Source organism: Protopterus annectens, chromosome 3.part0 (assembly GCF_019279795.1).
Source record: "Protopterus annectens isolate FY-2018-M chromosome 3.part0, PAN1.0, whole genome shotgun sequence".
NCBI classification, from domain to species: domain Eukaryota; kingdom Metazoa; phylum Chordata; order Ceratodontiformes; family Protopteridae; genus Protopterus; species Protopterus annectens.
Genome location: NC_056731.1, coordinates 224,274,506 through 224,296,183, shown reverse-complemented (window position 1 = coordinate 224,296,183; position 21,678 = coordinate 224,274,506). Strand labels below are relative to the sequence as shown.

Below are 21,678 nucleotides of genomic sequence, written 5' to 3'. Positions count from 1 at the left end.
CCACTGTTGTTGTACACTGCTCTTTGGGTAAATATCCTCTGGTAAGGCTGACATTGAGCAGTAGTGTGATTTGGCATTCCATTCTTCTTGGAGTCCATGTTAGACTCAGCCCAGGACACCATCTCATACCATTGCTGCTGTGTGTTTTGCTTTGTAGATGCTGGCTGTTAACTCAGCATCTGCAATGTCAGGGGGCCAGCAGTCTGCTGGGATAGATATTTTGCATTCTGGGGGGGGGGGGGTTTGCACTGCACCTGTCAGGTTGGATGTTGGCAATATGTGTGTGTGTTTGGTATGTTGTTTGTAATATTTGAGTGATTCAGAGCATATCTGTGAATTCCCAACAAGGTTCCTACCATCAGTTAAGAAAGCCTTGCGATTATCCTTAGTGTCCTGTACAATTTGTATCTTCATAGGTTCATAGGTTCATACTAGACTATCCACCCTAGGGCATTTATAAGCCTAGCCAGAGTGTGTGTGGCTTTCGCCACCCCTTGCTATGTGAATATTATGGCCATTTCTGATTTACTTTACTGTGCCTCTGTCTGGACGTGACACAGTGAAGACCCCCAGTGTACATCTACGATCATCCATCCACTTGGCAAGATTCCTGTTGAAGAATGTCAGTGAGGGGCTCTGCCTAACATGGAGTGGGATTCTGTTCCTGGGTGTAGGGAGCCTCTGGGTTATGTATCTGTCCCTCCAGCACATCCTATTTCATTATGTGTTGAGGTTGACATCTCTCACTCTCACAACTTCGATGTCTTTGGGTTTTCTGGGGTGGAGCATGTCCATTACTCCTGTGTTGGACATGGCCTTGTACAACAGGCATACAACGCCTCTGTGTAGGCAGTATGTGACTGCATTCAGCTGGGGTGTCTACAGCCAGGCAGCATATGACATATATTTGAGACCCTTTATCCTCTTGGTGAGGTACCTTTGAGGTCTTTCTAACTGCTGCAGGTGTCAGGTAAGGTACATCCCAAATGAGGCATTGTACTAGATTATGGGTCTGATAAGAGAACAGTATAGGGGCACAATGACCTCTGTTGACGTAGATGTGAATCCTTTCATGATATGGTGTCCAATATAGACAGTCTTCCTAGCCACGTTGGCAATGTGAGTGTCACATAACAGGTTACTGTCCACTTGTGTCCCTAGGTCCCTGGTTACTCCTTCCATACATAATGGTTTACCACCTATGTGGTAATTTGTGAGTATCTTGTTTGGTATTTGGTGGGACATTCATACTGTCCAGTGTCTTCAGGACAGCTGGGTGGGGTTCCTGTGTGTGAGAGTGTGGTCTGTAGCATGCTACAGACTGTACAGCAGTTCTGCCTACGGTTAGTTGCACATGGGTGGTCTCCGATGCTTCGTGCATTGTCAGTTACCTGGACGTATGGGTGTCTGTGCTGAATATGGATACTCCCCCTCCTTTTATGTTTTGGTCCAGGTTTTGGGGCCATAATGCATGATATGAGGTATAACCTGGTAGTGCTGGTGTGCTGTCAGGAGGCTTGCGGCAGGTTTCTGTCACTGCACGGACATCAATGTTCTCCATACTGGGGAGGGCCTCGGGAGCATGCATATTGAGGTTTACATGTCTGGCATTGGTCAGCATTACCCTTATGTTTCTTTCCACTTATGTTTTCTAGGGTGGTTGGTTAGTCTTTTCAGCCTTGCCTACGAAAGGCTCTATGGAGGTGGCAAAAGCCTTATCCAATATCCAGACGCCCAGGGGTAACAGGTGCAAGCCATCCGTGGAAGCAGCGTGGCTTGTCAAGCATGACATCCCAAGCAGACAGACATTGGATCCCCTTGGAATGACACCAGTAATTGTGCCACTTGTTAAAGCTGATCATTCTGTGTTTGTACTGTGGCATCATTCTTGGTGAGGGTAGGAGGCTGCAAATGGTCAGTGTCATACCGGCCTGGACTACATAATCGGAGAGCTCATCTACGTCTCTTTTCATGTAGTCCGGGGAGGTACATCTCAGGTCATTCACGCCAGCATGGACAATGACTGCATCATATTTCTACTTGCTTTGGGGTGACCTGCATACTTGTGTTATGTGGCATATTGTAGCAGCCTACAGGCAGCTTACTGTACCCTTGCCCTTGTTCAGTCTGGTGAGCAGGACAGCAGTGTGTCTGACTATGGAGTCACCTATTACAACTGTATCAAGCATGTTGTTTCTCCTTCTGGCCTGTGACTGTTTGGCACACCAGCTTTGTGTACTATGTGTTGCATGTGCTATGTTTGGAGGTTGTGGTTGCTTGGGTGTCTACTTTGGAGGCCTCTGTTGGTGTGGTGTGTTTGTAATTAGGGCCTCCGGGAATGTTTTTCTGTGTTTATGTCTTTGGTTTGCAGTTGTGATAGGTCTATGTGGGACTGGGTTTGTGGTGTGTGTGGTTACCTTCTCCTCCTGACTAGTTTTGACAGTACTGAGTTGAGGGAGCTCAGCCTCCAGTTTGGATAAATGGTTGCATCTCTCACATATATTTGTATTTCTTGGGGGGAGTTGAGGGTTGTCTGTGTACTTGGGGCAGGTGTAACATTGCCTCAAGTTTCACAGATTCAACTTGTTGTAGCTGGCCTTAGTGGATTGTATGTGTGGACATATTTTATTGCCATACTACTGATCAGTGATTACTTCCCTTTTTATGTTTGCTCTATCATGTAGTAGCTTCCTCATTCTCTTGCATGGTTTGGTAATGGCTGGAGTCCACCATGCCAGATGCCTACGTGTATGGCATTATGTCTTGGTTTTATTTGGGATTGCATAATCCAAGCATTCCTGGCAGTGTTCATGGAATGCCTGTATAACAGGTTCTGAGGTGTGGCCCATATTTTGCACCTGCACAGGGCCTTTAATGGATTCCACATCAGTTTGGAGGAGTGCAACTTTTGCTTTACACATGTTTTTCACTGTGGTTTTCAGCCAGGGACTGTGGTCAGGGTGTGTATATCCAGTGTGATTACTCTATGGTCTGGTCTTACCAGTGAGGGATACACTTCTCATCTTTCCATCCAGTAACCATGTTGCTGATTATCACATCAAGTATGCTTACCCCTCTTGTGGGAGTGGTACGGTGTTCCTGGGCATTTTGGTTTATGGATTCTAGGAACTTTTGTCCTACAGTGTTGGAGCTAGTATAATGCTCCCAGTCTATGTCTGGGTATTTTCAGTCACCCAATATAATGTGGTTTGGAGGGCTTGATATATTCATGTATTCCAACATAGGCCAGGTGCAGTTCCTGGTGTTAGGACGGTGGTCTGTAGCAGGCTATAAACTGGGAGGCAGTTTTAGCCACTGTTACTTGACCATGGCTAGTCCATGCTGCTTCTTGTTGTGGTACCAACATGGGGGTGTGGTTATCCTTGACAATTATTGCTAGTCACCCTCCTTTTGTAGCTTGTTCCATGTTTTGAAGCTGTACAGCACAGTATGAGGTGTAACCTGGTAGTGTTAGGCTGCTGTTGTGAGCCTTGACCCAGTTTTCTGTTACAGGACAGATATCAACATTCTCCATACTGGGGGAGTTTAGACTGCATGCATCTTGCTGTTTAGACTTCTGGCATTGGGTAGCATTACATCTAGGTTCTTATCCCTTGTGATACCTATGGAGGTGGGTTTGTGTTTTGAGCCTTACCTATTCAGGGCACGCTGTGGGTAACAACAGCCTTTGCCAGTATCCATAAGGCCTGGACTGATAGGTGCACGCCACCCCTAGCAGGTGGAGCATCATGTCATGCTCAGCATGTCATCCCAGGCTGGCACACATTGGATCCCCTTTGACTAACTGCAATACTGCCAGTTATTGCAATTGATCATCTCATCGTCATATTGTGGCATCATGCTTGGTGAGGGTAGGATGTTAGTCAGGGTCATCAAGTGTGCATATACTACATGGTGTTACATTGCTTAACACATGGCATTCATGCCTCAGGTGGTGCTGCAGGGCTGCCTCTGTTGGATGCACATACTACACTCCCTGTACTTGTTTGAGAGCAGGTTATGTCATTTTAGGCATCCCTGTTATTATATGAGTGAGTCAGAGAGGGGTATCATTCCCAGCGTTCCTACTGAGCCAGTGTATATGCTATGCGTTGCCTCTTTGCCAAGGCCACTGCATACTGGGCATGCCTCCTTCTGCCTACTGGGGCAGGCTCAGGTTGTTCCTCCTCCGAGTCACGCTCTGCCTGTGATGGCCTTGGCAATGGTGGGAGGCTGTTTGGCCTGGCCCTATGCTGGTCCTGCTGCAGCTGTTTTCGCAAGATCATATTATGTAGCATAGCACATACCATGACAATTTGGGTACATGTAGTTGGTGAGTACTGCAAGGCTCCACCAGATGTGTCCAGACACTGGAACCGTGACTTGAGCAGCCCAAACACACGCTCTATTACATTACGTGTTTGTGCGTGTGCCTCATTATGGCATTCCTGTTCAGGTGTGTGTGCGTTTCTGATGGGTGTCATCAGCCACGGCTCCAGTGCATAACCTGCATCCCCCACTAGGTGTCCATGTGGGATGTCCCCATTGGCAAATGTCTGGTACAGCTGCGTCAAATGCCAGATATGGGAATCATAGTAGCTCCCAGGGCAGCCAGCACACACATTCATTATTATGCCCTGGGCATCACACACAACCTGGCAGTTGATGGAGGGGAAGCCCTTGCATTTAATGTAGGCCCTACCCCACTCACCGGCTGGTGCTTTTATGCGTATGTGCGTGCAGTCTATTGCACCCACTACCTCAGGGTATTCCGCTATTTGCTGGAAGAGATGCATATTGCTGGCCAATACCTCACGGGCATTGGGGAAATATACATGATCACCGACATGTGCTGACATGGCATCCAGGAACTGGTGCAGTACCCTGGAGGCTGATGCCTGTGATATCCCCATCATATCACCTGTTGGTCTCTGGAAGGTACCTGTTGCTAGCATTCTTATGCCAACACATACCTTGGTTTCCACTGGGATGGGTTCCCCTCTGTTGGTTCTGTGTGTGAGGCGTGGCCTGCACAGCTTGACAATTTGCTGCAGGAGCTCTCTGTCCACTCTATAGCACTCTACTATCTCCAGCTCATGTAACCCATGGTAGGTGACCCTGGGCCTGTACACTCTTCTCCGTCTCCTCACTGTGGGTTGTCTGGCACCATCTGCATTGTCACCACCCTCAGCAAGTAGCCTATGTCTCCTTATGTCAGCTATGGCAGCCCCTAGCATTTCTGCTCTGAGTTCAGCTTTTTCAGTTTTCACTTCTAATAGCTTACTCCTGTCTTGCAGTGTCTCTTGAGAGAAACATCCTGCACTGCTGTTTGCAGAGTTTTAAGTGCTTGGCTGAGCTACTATTCTGCCTGTGTAATTGCCTGCTTCTAATTGTTTTCACCTGCTAGCTCCAGCAGTATTCCCTGCTAGCTTCCTACTAATTATGTTGCTTCCTTTTTCCTCTCTGTTTCCTAAGGGGGGAGCAACATGCATACCAGCAGAAACATGCTCACAGTGGCTTACACACATGCACACATGCTTACACGGTTCAGAATCTGCTTATTCGGGTTAAAACGCGCGCACACCAGCACAAACAGTGTTACAAGTCTGCCAACAGGCTCCCACATGCTCATTCTGCCTTACACGTGAGCACACTGCCCTACTCGTGCTTCATGGTGCGCACACATGCGCATGCACGCCCAGCAAGAAACTTTGGTGTAAGCAATAGTGTACACCTTCCATTTCTTGACTTCCCCATGATTATGTTGTGGCACTCCTATTTCCATGATATGTGTCTGACATCTGTCATGTAACACTGACCTCCAATGAACTGCATTTCTTTCTACCATTCCCCCCTGTGATGTCACCTATCTCCTACTCTATTCCTCCCCCTTATGTATCTCTTACACTACTCAGAATGTGCTCATTTGCTATGTGACAGTGGAATTCAGTATCCTAACACTCATTTACATCAGATTGCCTACTAATGCTTAGTTACGTTCTTAGACTCAGCTTCCCCCCTTAGCAACTACTAAATGGTGGCCATGTTGTTTTTGGTCTGCTGGTCCCTGCATTGTAAATCCATGTACTGCATAAAACCCACATTTGTGGGTTTATAACCTTCATTTGTATGTTTTATACAGTGCAGCCCATTTGCACGGGGCTGCGCTGCGTTTAAACACCGGCATATTTATTTTTCATATTTGCATTGGGGTACCTTGCCAATGGCCACATATTTGGCCATTGGCATGCTGCCTGACACATATGCACCCTTTATTTGGAGCTGACATGGCTCCATTGTGGTTTTTGCAGAAACTTACTCAGTTGTCAACTGAGTACATTTCTGCAGCTAAAACGGCTCTTACACGGGCTGCTTTGGGCTTCCTGGATCGCTAATCTACCTCATTTGCATGCCTTTGGGCTGCAAGCGGGGTGATTAGCATATCCACGCCCACTCCGTGTAAGAGACATTTTAGCTGGTCTCTTACACGGAATTTAGGGCTGTTCCTGGATCGCGAAAGCTGCATGGAGTCTTACACTACTCTTAGACTCCATTCAAGCCTTCGTGAATCCTGCCTTATGTGTATTTCCTCTCCTGATTTCTGCTTGCTCTCCTTTCTGAGCATCTTAGTTGCTGAAAATCCTGTGAACCACCTTCATCCATTTCATTATACACTTCAGCATGGTCATTATACATATCATCAGACATTTCCCTGTCATTACCAGCAGAATTACTGTGCACATCAGAGCCATGAACAAATTTCTCCACAGTTAACCTACTGGTAGGGTAAGCAGATTTAGTGTGATAATGTTTAACATCCCTCTCTAACTTTCTTTTTTTCTTTAAAAACAATGCATTACATTTCCTTTCTACCCTGTTAATAATTTTTTCATAAAAATCTTGATACTGTGAAAACAGCAAGTCATTCACAATATTAGTATTTAAATCTTCTAAGTCTTTACCCATCTTTGCCTGCATCTGCTCATTGTAAAATAATGTTTTTTTCTAGAAGTTGCATCCCCAATTTATTTTACATGTGACTTTTTTGACAATACCATTGGCTCAATTTTATCTATTATGTAACATGTACTGGTATAAAAACGGTCCTTGAATCAGTGTGCTTTATTCTGATGAAGTCTTCTATGTAAAAGACAAAAGCGCTTAATCTTGGTGTGTTTTTACTGCCATAAACAGAGTTCGTATACAGGCTTGTTTGGTGCGTTTTCCATTTGGTTCCTGGTCTTCTGTTATTCGCACTGCACCAGATAATTGGATTTTAGCTCTAATGAATACACCGAAATCAAGAACACTAAAGTGCAAGTAACAATGTGTAAAATGAACACAAATGACCAACTGAAGCCAAGAAACCAAAAAAATGTAGTCCACAGCAGAAAGAAGGTAAATGAAAATCTAGTAGATGAAATTCAACGAACAAATTTATTGGATAAAAACCACACAGTAACAAATCCCTCAAGCACTTTCGCTCATTGCAATACTGAGCTTTATCAAGATGAACACCATGTAACAACTGCTCCTATTTAAATACTAAAAAAAATCATGTGATCAATTAAGTTAAAAAACTAATTGATAAAATATCACCTGCAAGTGCTTGGTATTAAAAGGGCTACATGTAAAACCAGTTAAATAGCCTTGCCATAATATTCCTCATATACTTAAAGGCTCGAAACATAAACTTCTTGCTAAACATTGTTCAACAACAATAAAACATTAAATGAATCATATTGCGATCAAGACAATGAATGCTAATGAATACTAAATAAGTATGAAGAAAAAAATAAATAAATAAGTAAGTAAAAAATAATGAATAAATATAAAAAAATCAAAATAATAAAAAATGTATGAATCAATTCTTTGGGAGTGTATTAAGTATGTGAATATACCAATTTTATGTTGTATTATTATAATTTGGCTCTTCTTAATTTCAAAACACTGCTCAAGTTCATGTTGTCATTAAGCCCTGGCCATTTTGCAGCGTCCAATCTTAGTTGCCATATAAGCTCTTTATATTCCAGTTTACTCTCCCAATCACCCCCTCTAAGCTGCTCTAAAACAATAAACCTAAGCTCCATGTTGGGACAGGACAATGAATGCTTATAAAAAGCATTAGATTCCTTCTTCTTTGTGATGTCATATAAATGTTCATAAATTCTTCTTTTTAATGTCCTTTCTGTTTTCCCTACATAGAAGCCTTGGCATTTTAAACAAAAACCTAGATAAACAACATATTTCGTGTTGCAATTAAAATACTCACTTGCCCGACATATAAATTTCCTTGATGGAATATGTAAAGTGTCACCATTGAAAATGTTTGGGCACTGTTTACACATTCCACACTTAAATGTTCCTTTCTTGCGTCTAATGTTAACAGTTTCTGTTGTATGCTTTCTTTCAAACAATTCTTTCAAATTGGTGTCCCTTCGCCTAACAAATTTGGGTTGCTTTGAAACCGTCTCTGTTAATCCTTCATTTAATGAAAGTACGGGCCAAAACTTTAGTACTGCTTCCTCTATTAACCTAGAATTACTGGAAAAAGTGTGTGTGTATATATTTTGCTCAAACTTTTGGGGGTTGGTATTCAGCTCATCCACTAACGTGGTGGTAGACCCTAATAAAGGTGGATATCTATCTTCCCTATGCGTACATACTTCTAAGGCCAGAGTGTTGACCAATGTGACAGGATAACCTCTTTCGTAAAACCTCTCTTTCAAGAAGTTCACCTCTTCTAAAAAATTTTTTGTAGTGCTGGTCATTCTGGATGCATGTATGAGCTGCCCTTTAACAATCCCTTTCTTTTGATAAAAAGGGTGGCTGCTCTCAAAGTGCAGGTATGAGTTGGAATATGTTGGTTTCCTAAATACCTTTGAACCAAACCTGTTGTTGATAGTGTCTTTGAACAGGGTAATGTCCAAATAATTTAAACTTTGGTCACTGACAGAATGTGTGAAAACCAAAAATTAGGTGGTAGAGTTGATGTAACCAATGAAATTCAGAAACTCTTCTGTTGTTCTGCACCATAAAAGGCATATGTCGTCCAGGTACCTAACATAATGTTTGATATGCTTCGCCCATGCCGTCGCAAATATAAAAGTCTGCTCCCATTTGTGCAGTACAATGTTCGCGTAGGTAGAAGCACACGGAGCACCCATCGCCACACCCATCTTTTGTTTATAAATTTCACCATTGAAACAAAAGAAATTGTTACTTAACACGATTTCCATAAGTTCTACCAGTAAGCTGGAAACATTTGCACCAAGATTAGCCTTGTTTGCCAACACCTCATTAAACCAACTCAAACCTGTTGAATGGGGTATGCTCAGAAATAATTGTACAATGTCAATAGTTGCCATCAAAAGGTCAGAATGATACAATTGAAATCCTATGCCTTTAAGGAAGTCCCAGGAGTCTTTACAAATGTATTTCAAAGATGTAACAAATCCCTTGAGCACATGATCTATAAATTTGCCTAAATGTTCTAAGATACCTCCTTTACCAGAAACTATTGGTCTAAATTGCAATGGGTCCAACCCTTTGTGGGTTTTTGGAATACCAAAAATCACTGGGGTTCTTGGTTTGGCTACAAATAAATAGTTGTATAACTTTTCATTGAAAGTACCTTGCAGCAAATGATCCATCAACATGCAGTTTATTTTTGAGCATGCTATGTGTAACTCATTTCTAGATACTATGTCATATTGTTCGGAGTCCTGTAGCATGCAATGAATGTGTGTGTCATAATCCGTGTTATACATCAAGACCAAACCACCCCGTTTATCTGGCTTCATCACCCTACAGCCCTCCTTAGTAAGAAATTTAATTAAATTAGCCTCGTTTGAACCAAGGTTGTTGGAAGCCATGACGGGTTTTCTGGTATTAATGACCCTCATCTCTCTTTCCACTAACTCCTCAAACACTTTGGTGGTAGGGTGTACTGGAGGGTTGAAGGTACTCTTTCTTGAGAGTGCTGAGTCAGAATGGGGTTGTCCTTTAAAATGCAGTAAAAAGTTCAACTGTCTAACGAACATTTTGAGATCTATTAACTCTGCTTCTAAATTAAATGGTTGTGCTGGTACAAAGTGCATACCTCTTGTAAACAAAACAAAGTGCTCTTCACTAATGTGTATGTCCGTCACGAGATATTTGGATTTTAGCTCTAAAGAATACACTGAAATCAAGAACACTAAAGTGCAAGTAACAATGTGTAAAATGAAGATATTAGTAGCTACCTATGAAAGCACTGAGCTGTCAATTGTAAAATTAATGCAAGCAGCAGATGTAATAGCAACACCAGTAGTATGTGTTTTATAAGCAAAAAAATGATTTGATGGTCCCATAGTGATTCCCCGTCTAATGGCAATTTAACTAAATAAAATGCACATTAGAACTTTACATACAACTACTGCCACTGCGTAAGCAGGAAAAGAAAACAGGTAATTCAAGAAATGGGGTCTATATTAGATGCATGAAAAGACTTTAGCGTGAACGCTAACATGAGCGAAAATGCCGGGGATCGAAACTGTGATTGTGGGGTCATGTTACAGTGAGAAGTAGGGTATTTGCCCTTTCCTCACTGTAGTGCGACCTCGGAGTTAGAATATATATAGTTAGCGGGGGTGTAATAGCAAGTTCGATTACCGGCATTTTTGCTCATGTGAGCATTTGTGGTAAAGTATTTTCGGTTTTATAATATAGACCCCAAGAAATGATATAGCCTACACTATCTGAAGCTATTTCCGGCATTAGTGAGTCAGGTTATGGTGTGTTCTGAAAACTTTCACTGGACAAGAAGGAAATGCTAAACAAAATCTAAATTCAGATGATGTGTTTGAGGTTCAGGGCGTTTAAGTTACTAGGTAAATAACAGGCTACCATTCTGCAGACTATGTTATAAGCCTAACCGACAGCCAGAGGATTGAATCAAACCCATCTTGCATGTGTGAGGTAAAGGACTTAACCATCATACCAAACCATTTGTTCTGCCAAGCAGGATGAGTTCAACAACTACTACAACGATTGTTCATGGAAATAAAAGATGCCAACAACAATGCATTGCTACAAAATCGGAGAGAATTCTAAGAGAGACTTCCTGTACATTAATGCTCAATTCTAAGACAGACTTCCTGTACATTAATGCTCAAACCCAGCAGGTGTGAAGAGACGGACATAAAACAAATTCTGAAAGACTATCCAACTACCTTCTCTGACTCTCTTACTCTTCTCTTGGCAGTAACTTATTAAATATAATGGAAACCCCATTCTACCGCATTCTTGCAAGCAGCAGACTTGTCTCAGGGAATTTACATTAGATTACCACCACATGTTCAGTATGTAGGAATACTGTGGAAAATTAACAAGCGCATACGTACCATCATCGATGCATCTCTGTATTGACAGCACAGTCAAAGGGATGTCTAAAACACTTAGGAAAACCTCACAGGTAAAATAGGAGTCCCAAGGATTCATATGTTATGGACTTTAAATTAAAATTGCACTGCTGCTTAAAAAAGAGAGAGATTTTACTGTGTGTAATTAAAGCAAATATCAAACTTGTTGTGACATCATTATATAAAGCATTTCTTCAGTGGATTTGCTTTATACATACACACACGTGCACACACATCTGTGTGTGTATATATATGTATATATATATATATATATATATATATATATATATATATATATATATATACACACACACACATATATATATATATATATATATATATATATATATATATATATATGTGTGTGTGTGTGTGTGTGCATGTGGGTTTAGTACACTGTATCGAATGTAAAGTGTCCCAACACATTGCCCAGCGACATCCGAATGCTGAACCCACCAATACTGACACATTCTCCACATGCATGCTCCAGGGATTACCCCAGAACAAACTAAACCAACAGCAAGTACTTTTGCAGGGTGGCCAGCCTCCCTGCGACCCTCTCCTCCACACTCCCTGCTAATTATATATACTAACTCTGAGATTGCACAATACCCAGGGAAAGGAAATATTCTTCCACTCCAGGATTGCTGATATTGAATGCCTGTCAGTCCTCTGTCTGTGCTGACCAAATGGCATCAACCTATTGTGTATCAGAGTGAGGGAATCACCTTAAGACACTGCTATCTTGGACATCTCCTTCTTTGCAGTTTGGTGTTTGAGTTGCATGACTAATAGTTATGGGTCTCACACTTGTGTCTTGTTCCTTCCTTAGGCTTGTACACCTGTGTAATGTTAAATGCCCTCTAGGAGTGACTGTATAACAGCACCATGTGCTCTGAACACCTAAAACGTATATCAACTTGATTTTTTTTACTTCTGCCAACTGCAAGGTATACAAGTGGCACCCTGTTGCTATAACAGAACACAGTCCTGCCCCATACAAAGTTTTCCAACCTTGTGAGATGGAATTATTTAGAAGACTGGGAAAGGTAGGTCAGGAAAAATTATGGACCATACGTTTTTAAATCTATTCAGAAAATACCAGCACGACATACAGAACCGCTGCAAGGTATTATACTTTCCCAGTAATACTTTACAAGGCAAGTTGTGGGAGGACATTGAAAGGCACAGTAGAATCAAAAGAGCTTCAAAGAGTATTGAATGGCTCTTAGCTGTTCCCAAACAGTAGTAAAGTGCACAGATATAGTATGAGCAATGAATATTAAACACAAAACATAACTTCTGTTTCTCTCCAAGACCCAAAAAGAGTTGTACAGAAGTTGATTACTTGGACAGAAGGCCTCTTCTTCAAGGTTGAAAACCATATGAACTGATACCAAAGGAGCAACACAGGCCTCACCAGCTTACAAAAAGATGAGGAAACAAAAAACTGTAATGACTCATCATAGCCAATTCTTTGCTAAGTAGTTGAACAGACTAGGTGTGCAGTCCATGGCATAGTATATTGAGCACACTCTCCTGTAGCTCTGATCATTACTTCCCTTTGGCATTTTACTGCACAACTCCTTGGGAGACAAACAGGAGGTGTTATATAAACTAGGAGGAAAATCTTTTCCAGATTTATCACCGATGACACTATCTATTCAAAAGCTTCTATATCCAACAAAGGTCTACCTTTTTTCCAACAAGATGGAAAGAAAAGCATAACTATGATTAAAGCTTTGCATCCATGTCACATTTTGTCTTCATAAGGGACATGGGATGGTTGTGCCCACACCCCTCATATTACACTGTCACGCTAAGACTGCCACTGTCTTTGAAGCAAAGACATGACAGCTGGGAAGTTCATGCAGTGACTGGTTTTATATTTGAGAAACTGCGACCTATATAGAATGTTTGAGGAATAAGCTTCGAATAACCAGGCTTCAATAAAGCTACCATACTACTATGTCAATATTTAGTCATGGAAAATATGGCAGAGATAGTTACACCATCAGCATCAGCATCATATTAAGAAACATCTAACCTGTTACTGCATATAAATGCATGGAAACATACTGGGTGCTGGTGACTCCACCCACAAAATTCAAGTTTGTTACTGAACTTTATATGCAGCATGACTGCTTAGCAACACAAGAAAATAACAACAGGTAAAAATGTATATATATATATATATATATATATATATATATATATATATATATATATATATATATTTTGTATAAAATGAACAGATATTATGTACTCACTTGCATTATCAAAGCACTGAGCACCAGCAACAAAACTGTCACTCATCTCACCAAACACAATGGTCATTAGTGGTAAACAGGTTCCATTTCCCACGGCTGCTATGATTCCAATAATAATAAGTAAAATGTCCCATTTATCTGCAAATCGAAACTTAAAAAAAAAGAAAAAAATGTTATCTTGTTTGTATTTGTTAGTTTTAACTGTTACAATACTGAGTCAAACTTTATAAGGACTTTTAAATACAATCAGTTATGACACATCCAAAGAAGAGAAGAGGTACAGGATCATAAAAATGCAGCACAATTATTTTTGTCAGGTATTTTCTTATTTGCCCCTTTTGGCGTGCTTCTTCTCCATACTCAGTTATTCTAGAACCCCCTGTATTATTGAAACTTTGATGATGCCAATTCAATGGAATAGTCAGCAAGAATGATAACTGAGCTCCTCAGCATGCCACAGACCTGCTAACGAATCATGTGTAACATCATTTTTGCTTATTCTAGATTAGATTTCCAGGACACTCAACAGCAAGAAACTAAAAACACACACACTCACATATACAATCAAGTAAACCCATTAACATAACTTCACTCTGCATAGTTGTATTACCCACAAATGACAAGCCCATGGTTTTCACCAGAGCAAGAACCTGCAGCAGTGACTAGGTTGAGTCCCCATATATGGTAGGAGAGCAGAGATTCTCACAGTCATGTGATCTGCTCCAAAAAGTGGGAAAGCTGTGAACTGCTAGCATCACTACAAACAAGCTGAACTTTTAAGAAAGTGCAGACTTATTTGCTTGCTTGCTTACTTTTCTATCTAGTCAATCATGGTCAATTTTCTTTTAGAGTTACTCACACATGACATCATGTGTTCACTAAGCTACACACCTGAAGGAAAAGTACAGTTGTTTAAATTCTACTTACCTGTAATAATAGATGTCCACTGAACACACTGTCTTACTGGCATATTTGTAGTAGTGCCCTATTACCCTTCCTCTGGCAGTCTATCAAAGCTCAGAGCTCCTCCCAACACTGTCTCTCTGTGAATTAGAAGAAACAATCACCTGGGAGGACCGGGACTGCGCTTCAAACTCAAAGACAGGACACTTTCAGTTTTCTAGGGTCTAGAAGGAAAAGTAAACGAAAATGCAAGCTTTGCAAATACCTACTATTCTAAATTAAAAGGAATACCTGCACACACACACACACACACACACACACACACACACACACACACACACACACACACACACACACACACACACACCCCAAGAAAGTTATTTTCCTGTGCCCCTGTCGAGCAGAGCCACAGAAGTGATCCCCAGGGTGAATTTCCTATCTTTCATCCACTCATCAAGATTTTTCTTGAAGAGTGCTAATAAGGAACCTTATTTGATATAGATGGGTAGCTTGTTCCAGAGTATGGGAAATCTCTGGGACAGGAATGTATCCTTCCAGCATTTTTTGTTTATTGTGGTGACAAGGTTCAGGTCCCTAGAGCGTGTAGCTATGAGGGATTGGGATTTCTTTAGGTGGAGCATGTCCAACAGCTCTGGGTTTGACATAGCTTTGTATGTTAGGCAGAGATCACCTCAGAGTAGGCAATATGCTACAGAGTAAAGCTGGAGTTTTATGAGACGGTCAGCATAGGGCATCTGTTTGAGTCCAGTAATCTTCTTTGTGAGGTACTTCTGGGGCCTTTCCAGCTGTTGTAGGTGTCTTGTGAGGTACATTCCAATAGGGGCGTTGTACTCTATAATAGGTCTAATGAGTGATGAGTAGAGGGGAACAATGACCTCTTTTTTCCTGAATGAGAACCCTTTCATGATGAGGTGTGCCATGTAGAAGGATTTCCTGACCATTGTGGCAATGTGATTATCAAAGGAGAGACTACTCTCCACCTGGGTCCCAAGGTCTCTTATCACACTTTGGGGGGTTAAGTAGACTGCCACCTATGTGGTAATTTATGAGTACAGAGTTTTTACTAAAGGGAATTACAATGCACTTTTTGGCAATGAGCTTGAGGCCAATGCTCTGACACCAAGCATCTGTCTCAGTGAGGCCCTTCTGAAAGATGTCCACATCATTTGGGGACACCTCTATGGATCCTAGTTTGCAGAGGACGAAGTTGCTGCCTCTAGAATACTTCTAGGTTCACTCCTTTCCAATATGCCACAGAAGAGGTTGAGGCACTGGTGGAATGTGCCTTTACCTTGTCTGAATTCGCCTTGCCATGGTGAAAAACAATATCAGAGGACAACCACCATGTAACAGTTTGCTTATAAACAGGTTGACCTTTCTTTGCCTCTATGAAAGGAATAAAAAGCCTTTCGTCCTTCCACAGGGATTCATTCTGTCAAGGTAGTGCCTGAGCTGCTGATGCACATCCAAGATATGAAGTATCCTCTCTCCCTTATTATTTGGTTTTACAAAGAACACAGGGAAATTAGCCAAATGAAAGTGAAATCTAAAACTACATTCAACAAGAAAGAATGATTAATGCATGCACAGGACAGCCCTGTCACTGTAGAAAATCTGACTCACCATGACAGCTTACAGCACAGAAACTCAACTTCAGATGTCACAGCAATAAGCAAAACATTTTGCACATTAAGAACTTTAGATCAGCTTGAAATGCTGATTCAGAGGTGCTAAGGGCACTATTTTAGGAACATTGCTGAGATGCCACAAAGTAGGAATTTCCTTGTGAGAGGGCCCCATATGCTAAACTCCTTTCATGAACTGTTTTACCAAAAGAGAAGAAAAAATAGGGGATCTATTGGCATACAGGTAGAAATGGCTACTAAACGCACCATAATGAATGCATACGATAAGCCATCCTGAAGTAGTTCACACAAATATTTGAACACGAGAGGGATATTAACCTCAATGGATCCTCTGTTCCCATTCAGGCACAACTTCCAAAACCTCATCCATTTGTAAACATAAGATTTTCTAGTAGCAGGTCTTCTGGCCTCCATTAAAACCTGGTGCACATATTCATGAAACAAACTGGTAAACACAGTCAAGACTGAATCATCCAGGCTGTCAGTTGAAGTTGCTCCAAACTGGTGTGCACCAGTCACCCCAGGGACTGGGTAAGCAAAGCCAGTGTTAGAAAGTCTGTGGCAATTGCCCTTGGCTAATACCATTAAAAGGGAGAACCAAGAATACCTGGGCCAATAGAGGGTCATCACAATGACCTTTCTCATTTCTTTCTGAACATTCAGAAGTACCTTTTGAATCAGTGGAATGGGTGAAAACACATACAGGAACATTCCCATCCAGGAGAATGAGAATATGTCTGTCCTCCAAGCATAGTTGCAAGATGTCTGAAACAGAATTTGTCCAACTGTCTGTTTTGAAAGGAGGTGAACAGATCTAACTGAGGCATTTTCCACATCTGGACTAGATCATAGAGCACCACTGGCTTGAAATGCCACTCTTGCAGGTCTGCCCAGGATCTCCTTAGTCTGTGTGGCAGAATCTTCTGCTGTGACTAGATGTATGTATGATGTCTGAAGAGTCAGAAAATGTTGTAACGCTAGCTCCCAGGCCATCATTGCAAACAGGCAAAGAAGGTATGACCTTGCACTCCCTTGTTTGTTGAGGTACTACATTACTATGCAGTTGTCCATAACCACCAGAAGAGGATCCACAGACCATAGTTGGTGAAGGATGTTCAAGGCATGAATCACTGCCAACATTTCCTTGTGTCCCCAAGTGGCTAGCACTTGCACCTCAACCGACTCAGTTCCCAAAGCAAAGTCAGACAAATCTGTCTGGACACATTGGGCCAGCACTGGTGGGGAAAAAGGGAATCCTGGGTTGAGACTCAGCTGCACTCTCCACCACAGTAACTCCCATCTGATGAAGAGCAGCACTGGTTACTGTTATTTCAGGGAACCTGGGTACTTGGTGCAACAATTTCAGACATGCCAATGATTTTTTTCTCATGAGGAGATAGACCAATGATATCATGAGAATTATGGACACCATCAGTCCAAGAATTAGAAATTCTCTAGCCGAAGTTTTTGAGAAACACATAAGAAAAGGGCTTACCTTTAGTAAGCAAACCCATTCTTTTGTTGAAGTCAATTAAGCACCCCAGAAAGATCCATCTTTGTGAAGGTGTCAGACATGACTTCTGGAGTTTCATTTGAACCCTAGTTTGGAAAGTAAGATCTAGACCATCTATAGCAATTCCAAACACTTGGATGCAGACTCTGCACATATCAGCAAGTTGTCCAAGTAAGGAAAATTTGAATGCCCAGAGACCAACAGTGAGCCACTACCACAGCAAGGCATTTCATAAGCACTCAAGGTGCCTGGGGCTAGCCTAAAAGGCAATAAAGAAAAACTGATAATGAACCAGACAAAACAAATTTCAGAAATATCTTAGAGATGATCAATGGGGATATGATGATGTATATTCTACAAGCCCAAGGTCACAATGAACCAGTGGTCTGCCGACAAAGGAAGCATTGTCTGCAGGGTGAGTAACCTCAACTTGGGAACCTTTACAAAAGCATTTTGAAAGGAAAGGTGCAACACCAGTCTCCACGACAGCATGTTTTTGGGAACCAGCAAAATTCTGGAGTAAAAACAGTACAGTTGTGTAAATTGAACTTACTATAACAGTAGATGTTCAAATGATCACTGCTGCATTAGCCTTAGCTATATTGATTATATCCTGTCATGGATTTACCAGCCTGCCAGTTGCTAAAGCTTCTGGACAACTTCCACATCCCCAGACTGTTGGGTAGCTTGAGATGAGCTGACTAAAAGACAAGTTTGGGTGCAAAGCCCTTCAGAGCTTTTTTGCAAACACAGAGATGGAAGTTGAGCCCTGAAAGAACAATACTAGGAATAACACACAACACACCTCAGCATAAAAAACACACCAAAAATCAATATGGATGGAAGGAAGGAGTGGCTACTGCAAGAGTGATCATTTGAACATCTACTGTTATGGTAAATTCAACTTGCACAACTGTGCTATGTTCCTCATATTGATCAGTGCTGCTGTAGCCTTTACTATGTAAGTAGATTACTGCAGTTAACTATACTTGGGAAGTGGTAGGAGAGGGGTCCAGGAGCCCCTGGAGAATGGTCCAAACAAAGATTTATCTAGACCTAGAGAAGGAATCAAGCTTACAGTGCTTTACAAAAGTATGTAAAAAGGATCAAGTACCAACTTCTAGGATACTTCTAGAATCCAACCCTTTCCAAAAGCCATAGATGAAACCAAGGCCCTGGTAGAGTGGGCCTTGAACAGATTTATCATGGCTGGTATAACAAAAGTTAATAGTCTCAAAAAAAATTTGGAAATAGTCTGTTTTTACACAGGTTGTCCCTTCACCTTACCTTCACAAGAAATGAATAATTAAACCAAAGATCTAAAAAGATTTGGTTCTGTCAAGATAATACATGAATTGTATGTGGATATCCAAGGTGCGTATGGAATATCCTTTCTCCTTCATTTTGGGATCAGGGAAGAAAACAGGGAGATGGACAGTATGACTTAAAGTAAACCTGGAAGCCACCTTAGGCATAAAAGGATTACTTTTCAAAGAAACCCTGTCCCTGCGGATAATGAGGTAGAGCTGACTCACCATAACAAATTGCAATTCAGATACCCTTCATGCAGTGGTCAGAGCAATCAGTAAAACTGTTTTCTTTGTTACAAATCTCAAGTCAGCCAGATTTGCTGGTTCAAATGGAGCAAATGTTGGCTTCTATAACACAAAAAAATTAAGATCCCAAGGAGGGGCCACCGGTTTATTTAGAGACCTCTTACTTAAAAGTCCTTTCAAGATCATTTTGAAATGAGACTGCTTTGAAAAAGGAGGATCCATGGACAGACATGGTGATAAAGTCAAGAAAAGAACATTGACAGAGGAACACGTAAGGCCATAGAATAGTAACTGACACAAATATTGTAAAACCAGAGAACAACTAGCTGAAAATGGGTGCTGGTTATGTTGTTGGCATCAATTAGAAAATATTTTCCAGTTGTTAATATATGATTTGCTAGTAACAAGCTTTCTTGCCTCTAAAAGTATCTGCTGCATATCCTCAGAAAACAGGTGCCTACAAGGAATTAACAGACTATCATCCAGGCAGTCAACTGAAGATAACTGATGTTATGATATATCAAACACCCCTGTTCATGTGTGAGAAGATCCATTCTATGAGGAAGCTTACAGTAATTGTCTCTGGCCATTTCCATAAGAAGGGAGAACCACAGTTACCTGGGCCAGAAAGGATCACCACAATGACCTTGGGGGGTTGATTCTGAATCTTCAAAAGAACCCTAGATATTAATGGAAAGGGTGGAAAAGCATACATGAACACTCCTGTCAAAAGAAAATGCAGCTGTCTTCCAGGCATTCTTGCATGGAGTTCTAGAACAGAATTTTGCAAGTTGATTGTTTAGAGAGGAGGCAAAAAGGTCTACTTGAGGAACTCCCCACAGATGGATCAAATTTTGGAAGACCCCCTTTATCTAATTTCCATTCATGAGAGTCTACGCTAGTCCTGCTAAGTTTGTCTGCCACACAATTTTGCTCTGAAGGAATGTAGGATGCCTCTACAGTGAGACTGTGCTGTAAAGCTATAGCAAGCTGACATGGCTAGTCTGCAAAGGGTGTATGATCTGGTCCCCCCTTTGCCTGTTGATGTATTATATGACTGTGGTATAGTCTGCAACCACTTAAAGAGGTCCTGGGAATCAAAGATGGTTCTAAGAGTTGAGAGTACTTTTATCCCTCCTGAAACAGCTCCCCGAACAAAGTCTGAAGTGTCTGTGGTGAAGGGATGGAGAAGGGGAGACCTGGATTTAATAATATCTGTTGTCCCCACCAACAGATTTATCTTCTGTCTTACAAACCCCAGTACTGACATCTGAAAAGATAAAGGGTGCCAATGCTGTCATCAAAGAGATTTTAAATACCACTATATCTTTCTCATGTGGAGTCTTGCCAGGGGTATCATGAGAATCGTAGATGCCATGAGACCCAAAATCCAGAGGTATACCCTCGTGGTGAATGAAGTCTGAATGGAAAATCTTAAAATAGTTCCAAATAAAGATCTATTTTTCCTGTGGAAGAAAAGCTTTTTGAACAAAGGTGTCTAGTTCACATCCCAGGAGCACAATTCTGTGTAAGGAAGTCAAGAGAGACTCATGAATGTTCTCTTGGAATTCCAGCTTGTGCAAAAGATCTCTCAACCAAGAGAAAGATGCCTGACATTTTGAAAAAAAATCACTGAAAAGATAAGCAAGTTATCTAAATATGGAAAAATGTGGATACCCTGTAGCATGCAATGACCTATAATTGGAGCTAGACACTTTGTGAACACTCTTGGTGCAGTGGATAGACCAACGGGTAAAGCTGGGAATTGATAATACAATCCAGACACACAAAACCTCAAGAAACATCTGAACTGTGGAAGAATAGGGATGTGATGATAAGAATCAATTAAGTCTACTGTTTCCAGGTAACTTAAAAGAGGAAGAAGAGGTAACACGTTACGATGTGACATCATTTTGAATTTGGACAATATCACAAACAGGTTTAGGAAAGAAACGCCCAGAACTGGTTTCCAAGCATTTTCTTTCTTTGGCACTGGGAACATCCTTGAATAAAACCCCTTCCCCACTTGGGAAGGAGGAAGAGGTGATGAGGAATAGTTGGGAACAAAAGAGTCTGATCTTCAAGATGAGGAATGACCTCCTGGAAAGGAGGAATTTTCTCCCACTGCTATCTGTAATGCTGATGAATGATTTTCAGAACCCATTTGTCTGTAACAATCTGTTACCAAAGAGAAAATGGAGATACACATTTTCTGGATGAGAAAAGGGACCAGGGTGGGAGGGGGTCAACAAGGCCTCTTGAATAGTCATTCAGACTTGTTGGACTGTCCTTAGTTTTGATAGGCCTGAGATTCTTTTTGGAACCCCATTGTCACTTCTTAAACATCTGTTTATCTGAACTTTGTCG

At 41.4% G+C, this 21,678-nt stretch overlaps 1 protein-coding gene across 1 annotated transcript in view; it reads right to left on the bottom strand.

The window, feature by feature from the left end:
* The window catches only part of LOC122796810 (ATP-dependent translocase ABCB1-like), a 1,504,949-nt gene that overhangs the window by 1,409,029 nt on the left and 74,242 nt on the right, over positions 1–21,678 (bottom strand). The window contains exon 2 of the mRNA XM_044065546.1: positions 13,669–13,823. Within this exon, the coding sequence (XP_043921481.1) occupies positions 13,669–13,823 (155 nt within the window). The remainder of the gene's footprint in view (positions 1–13,668; positions 13,824–21,678) is intronic.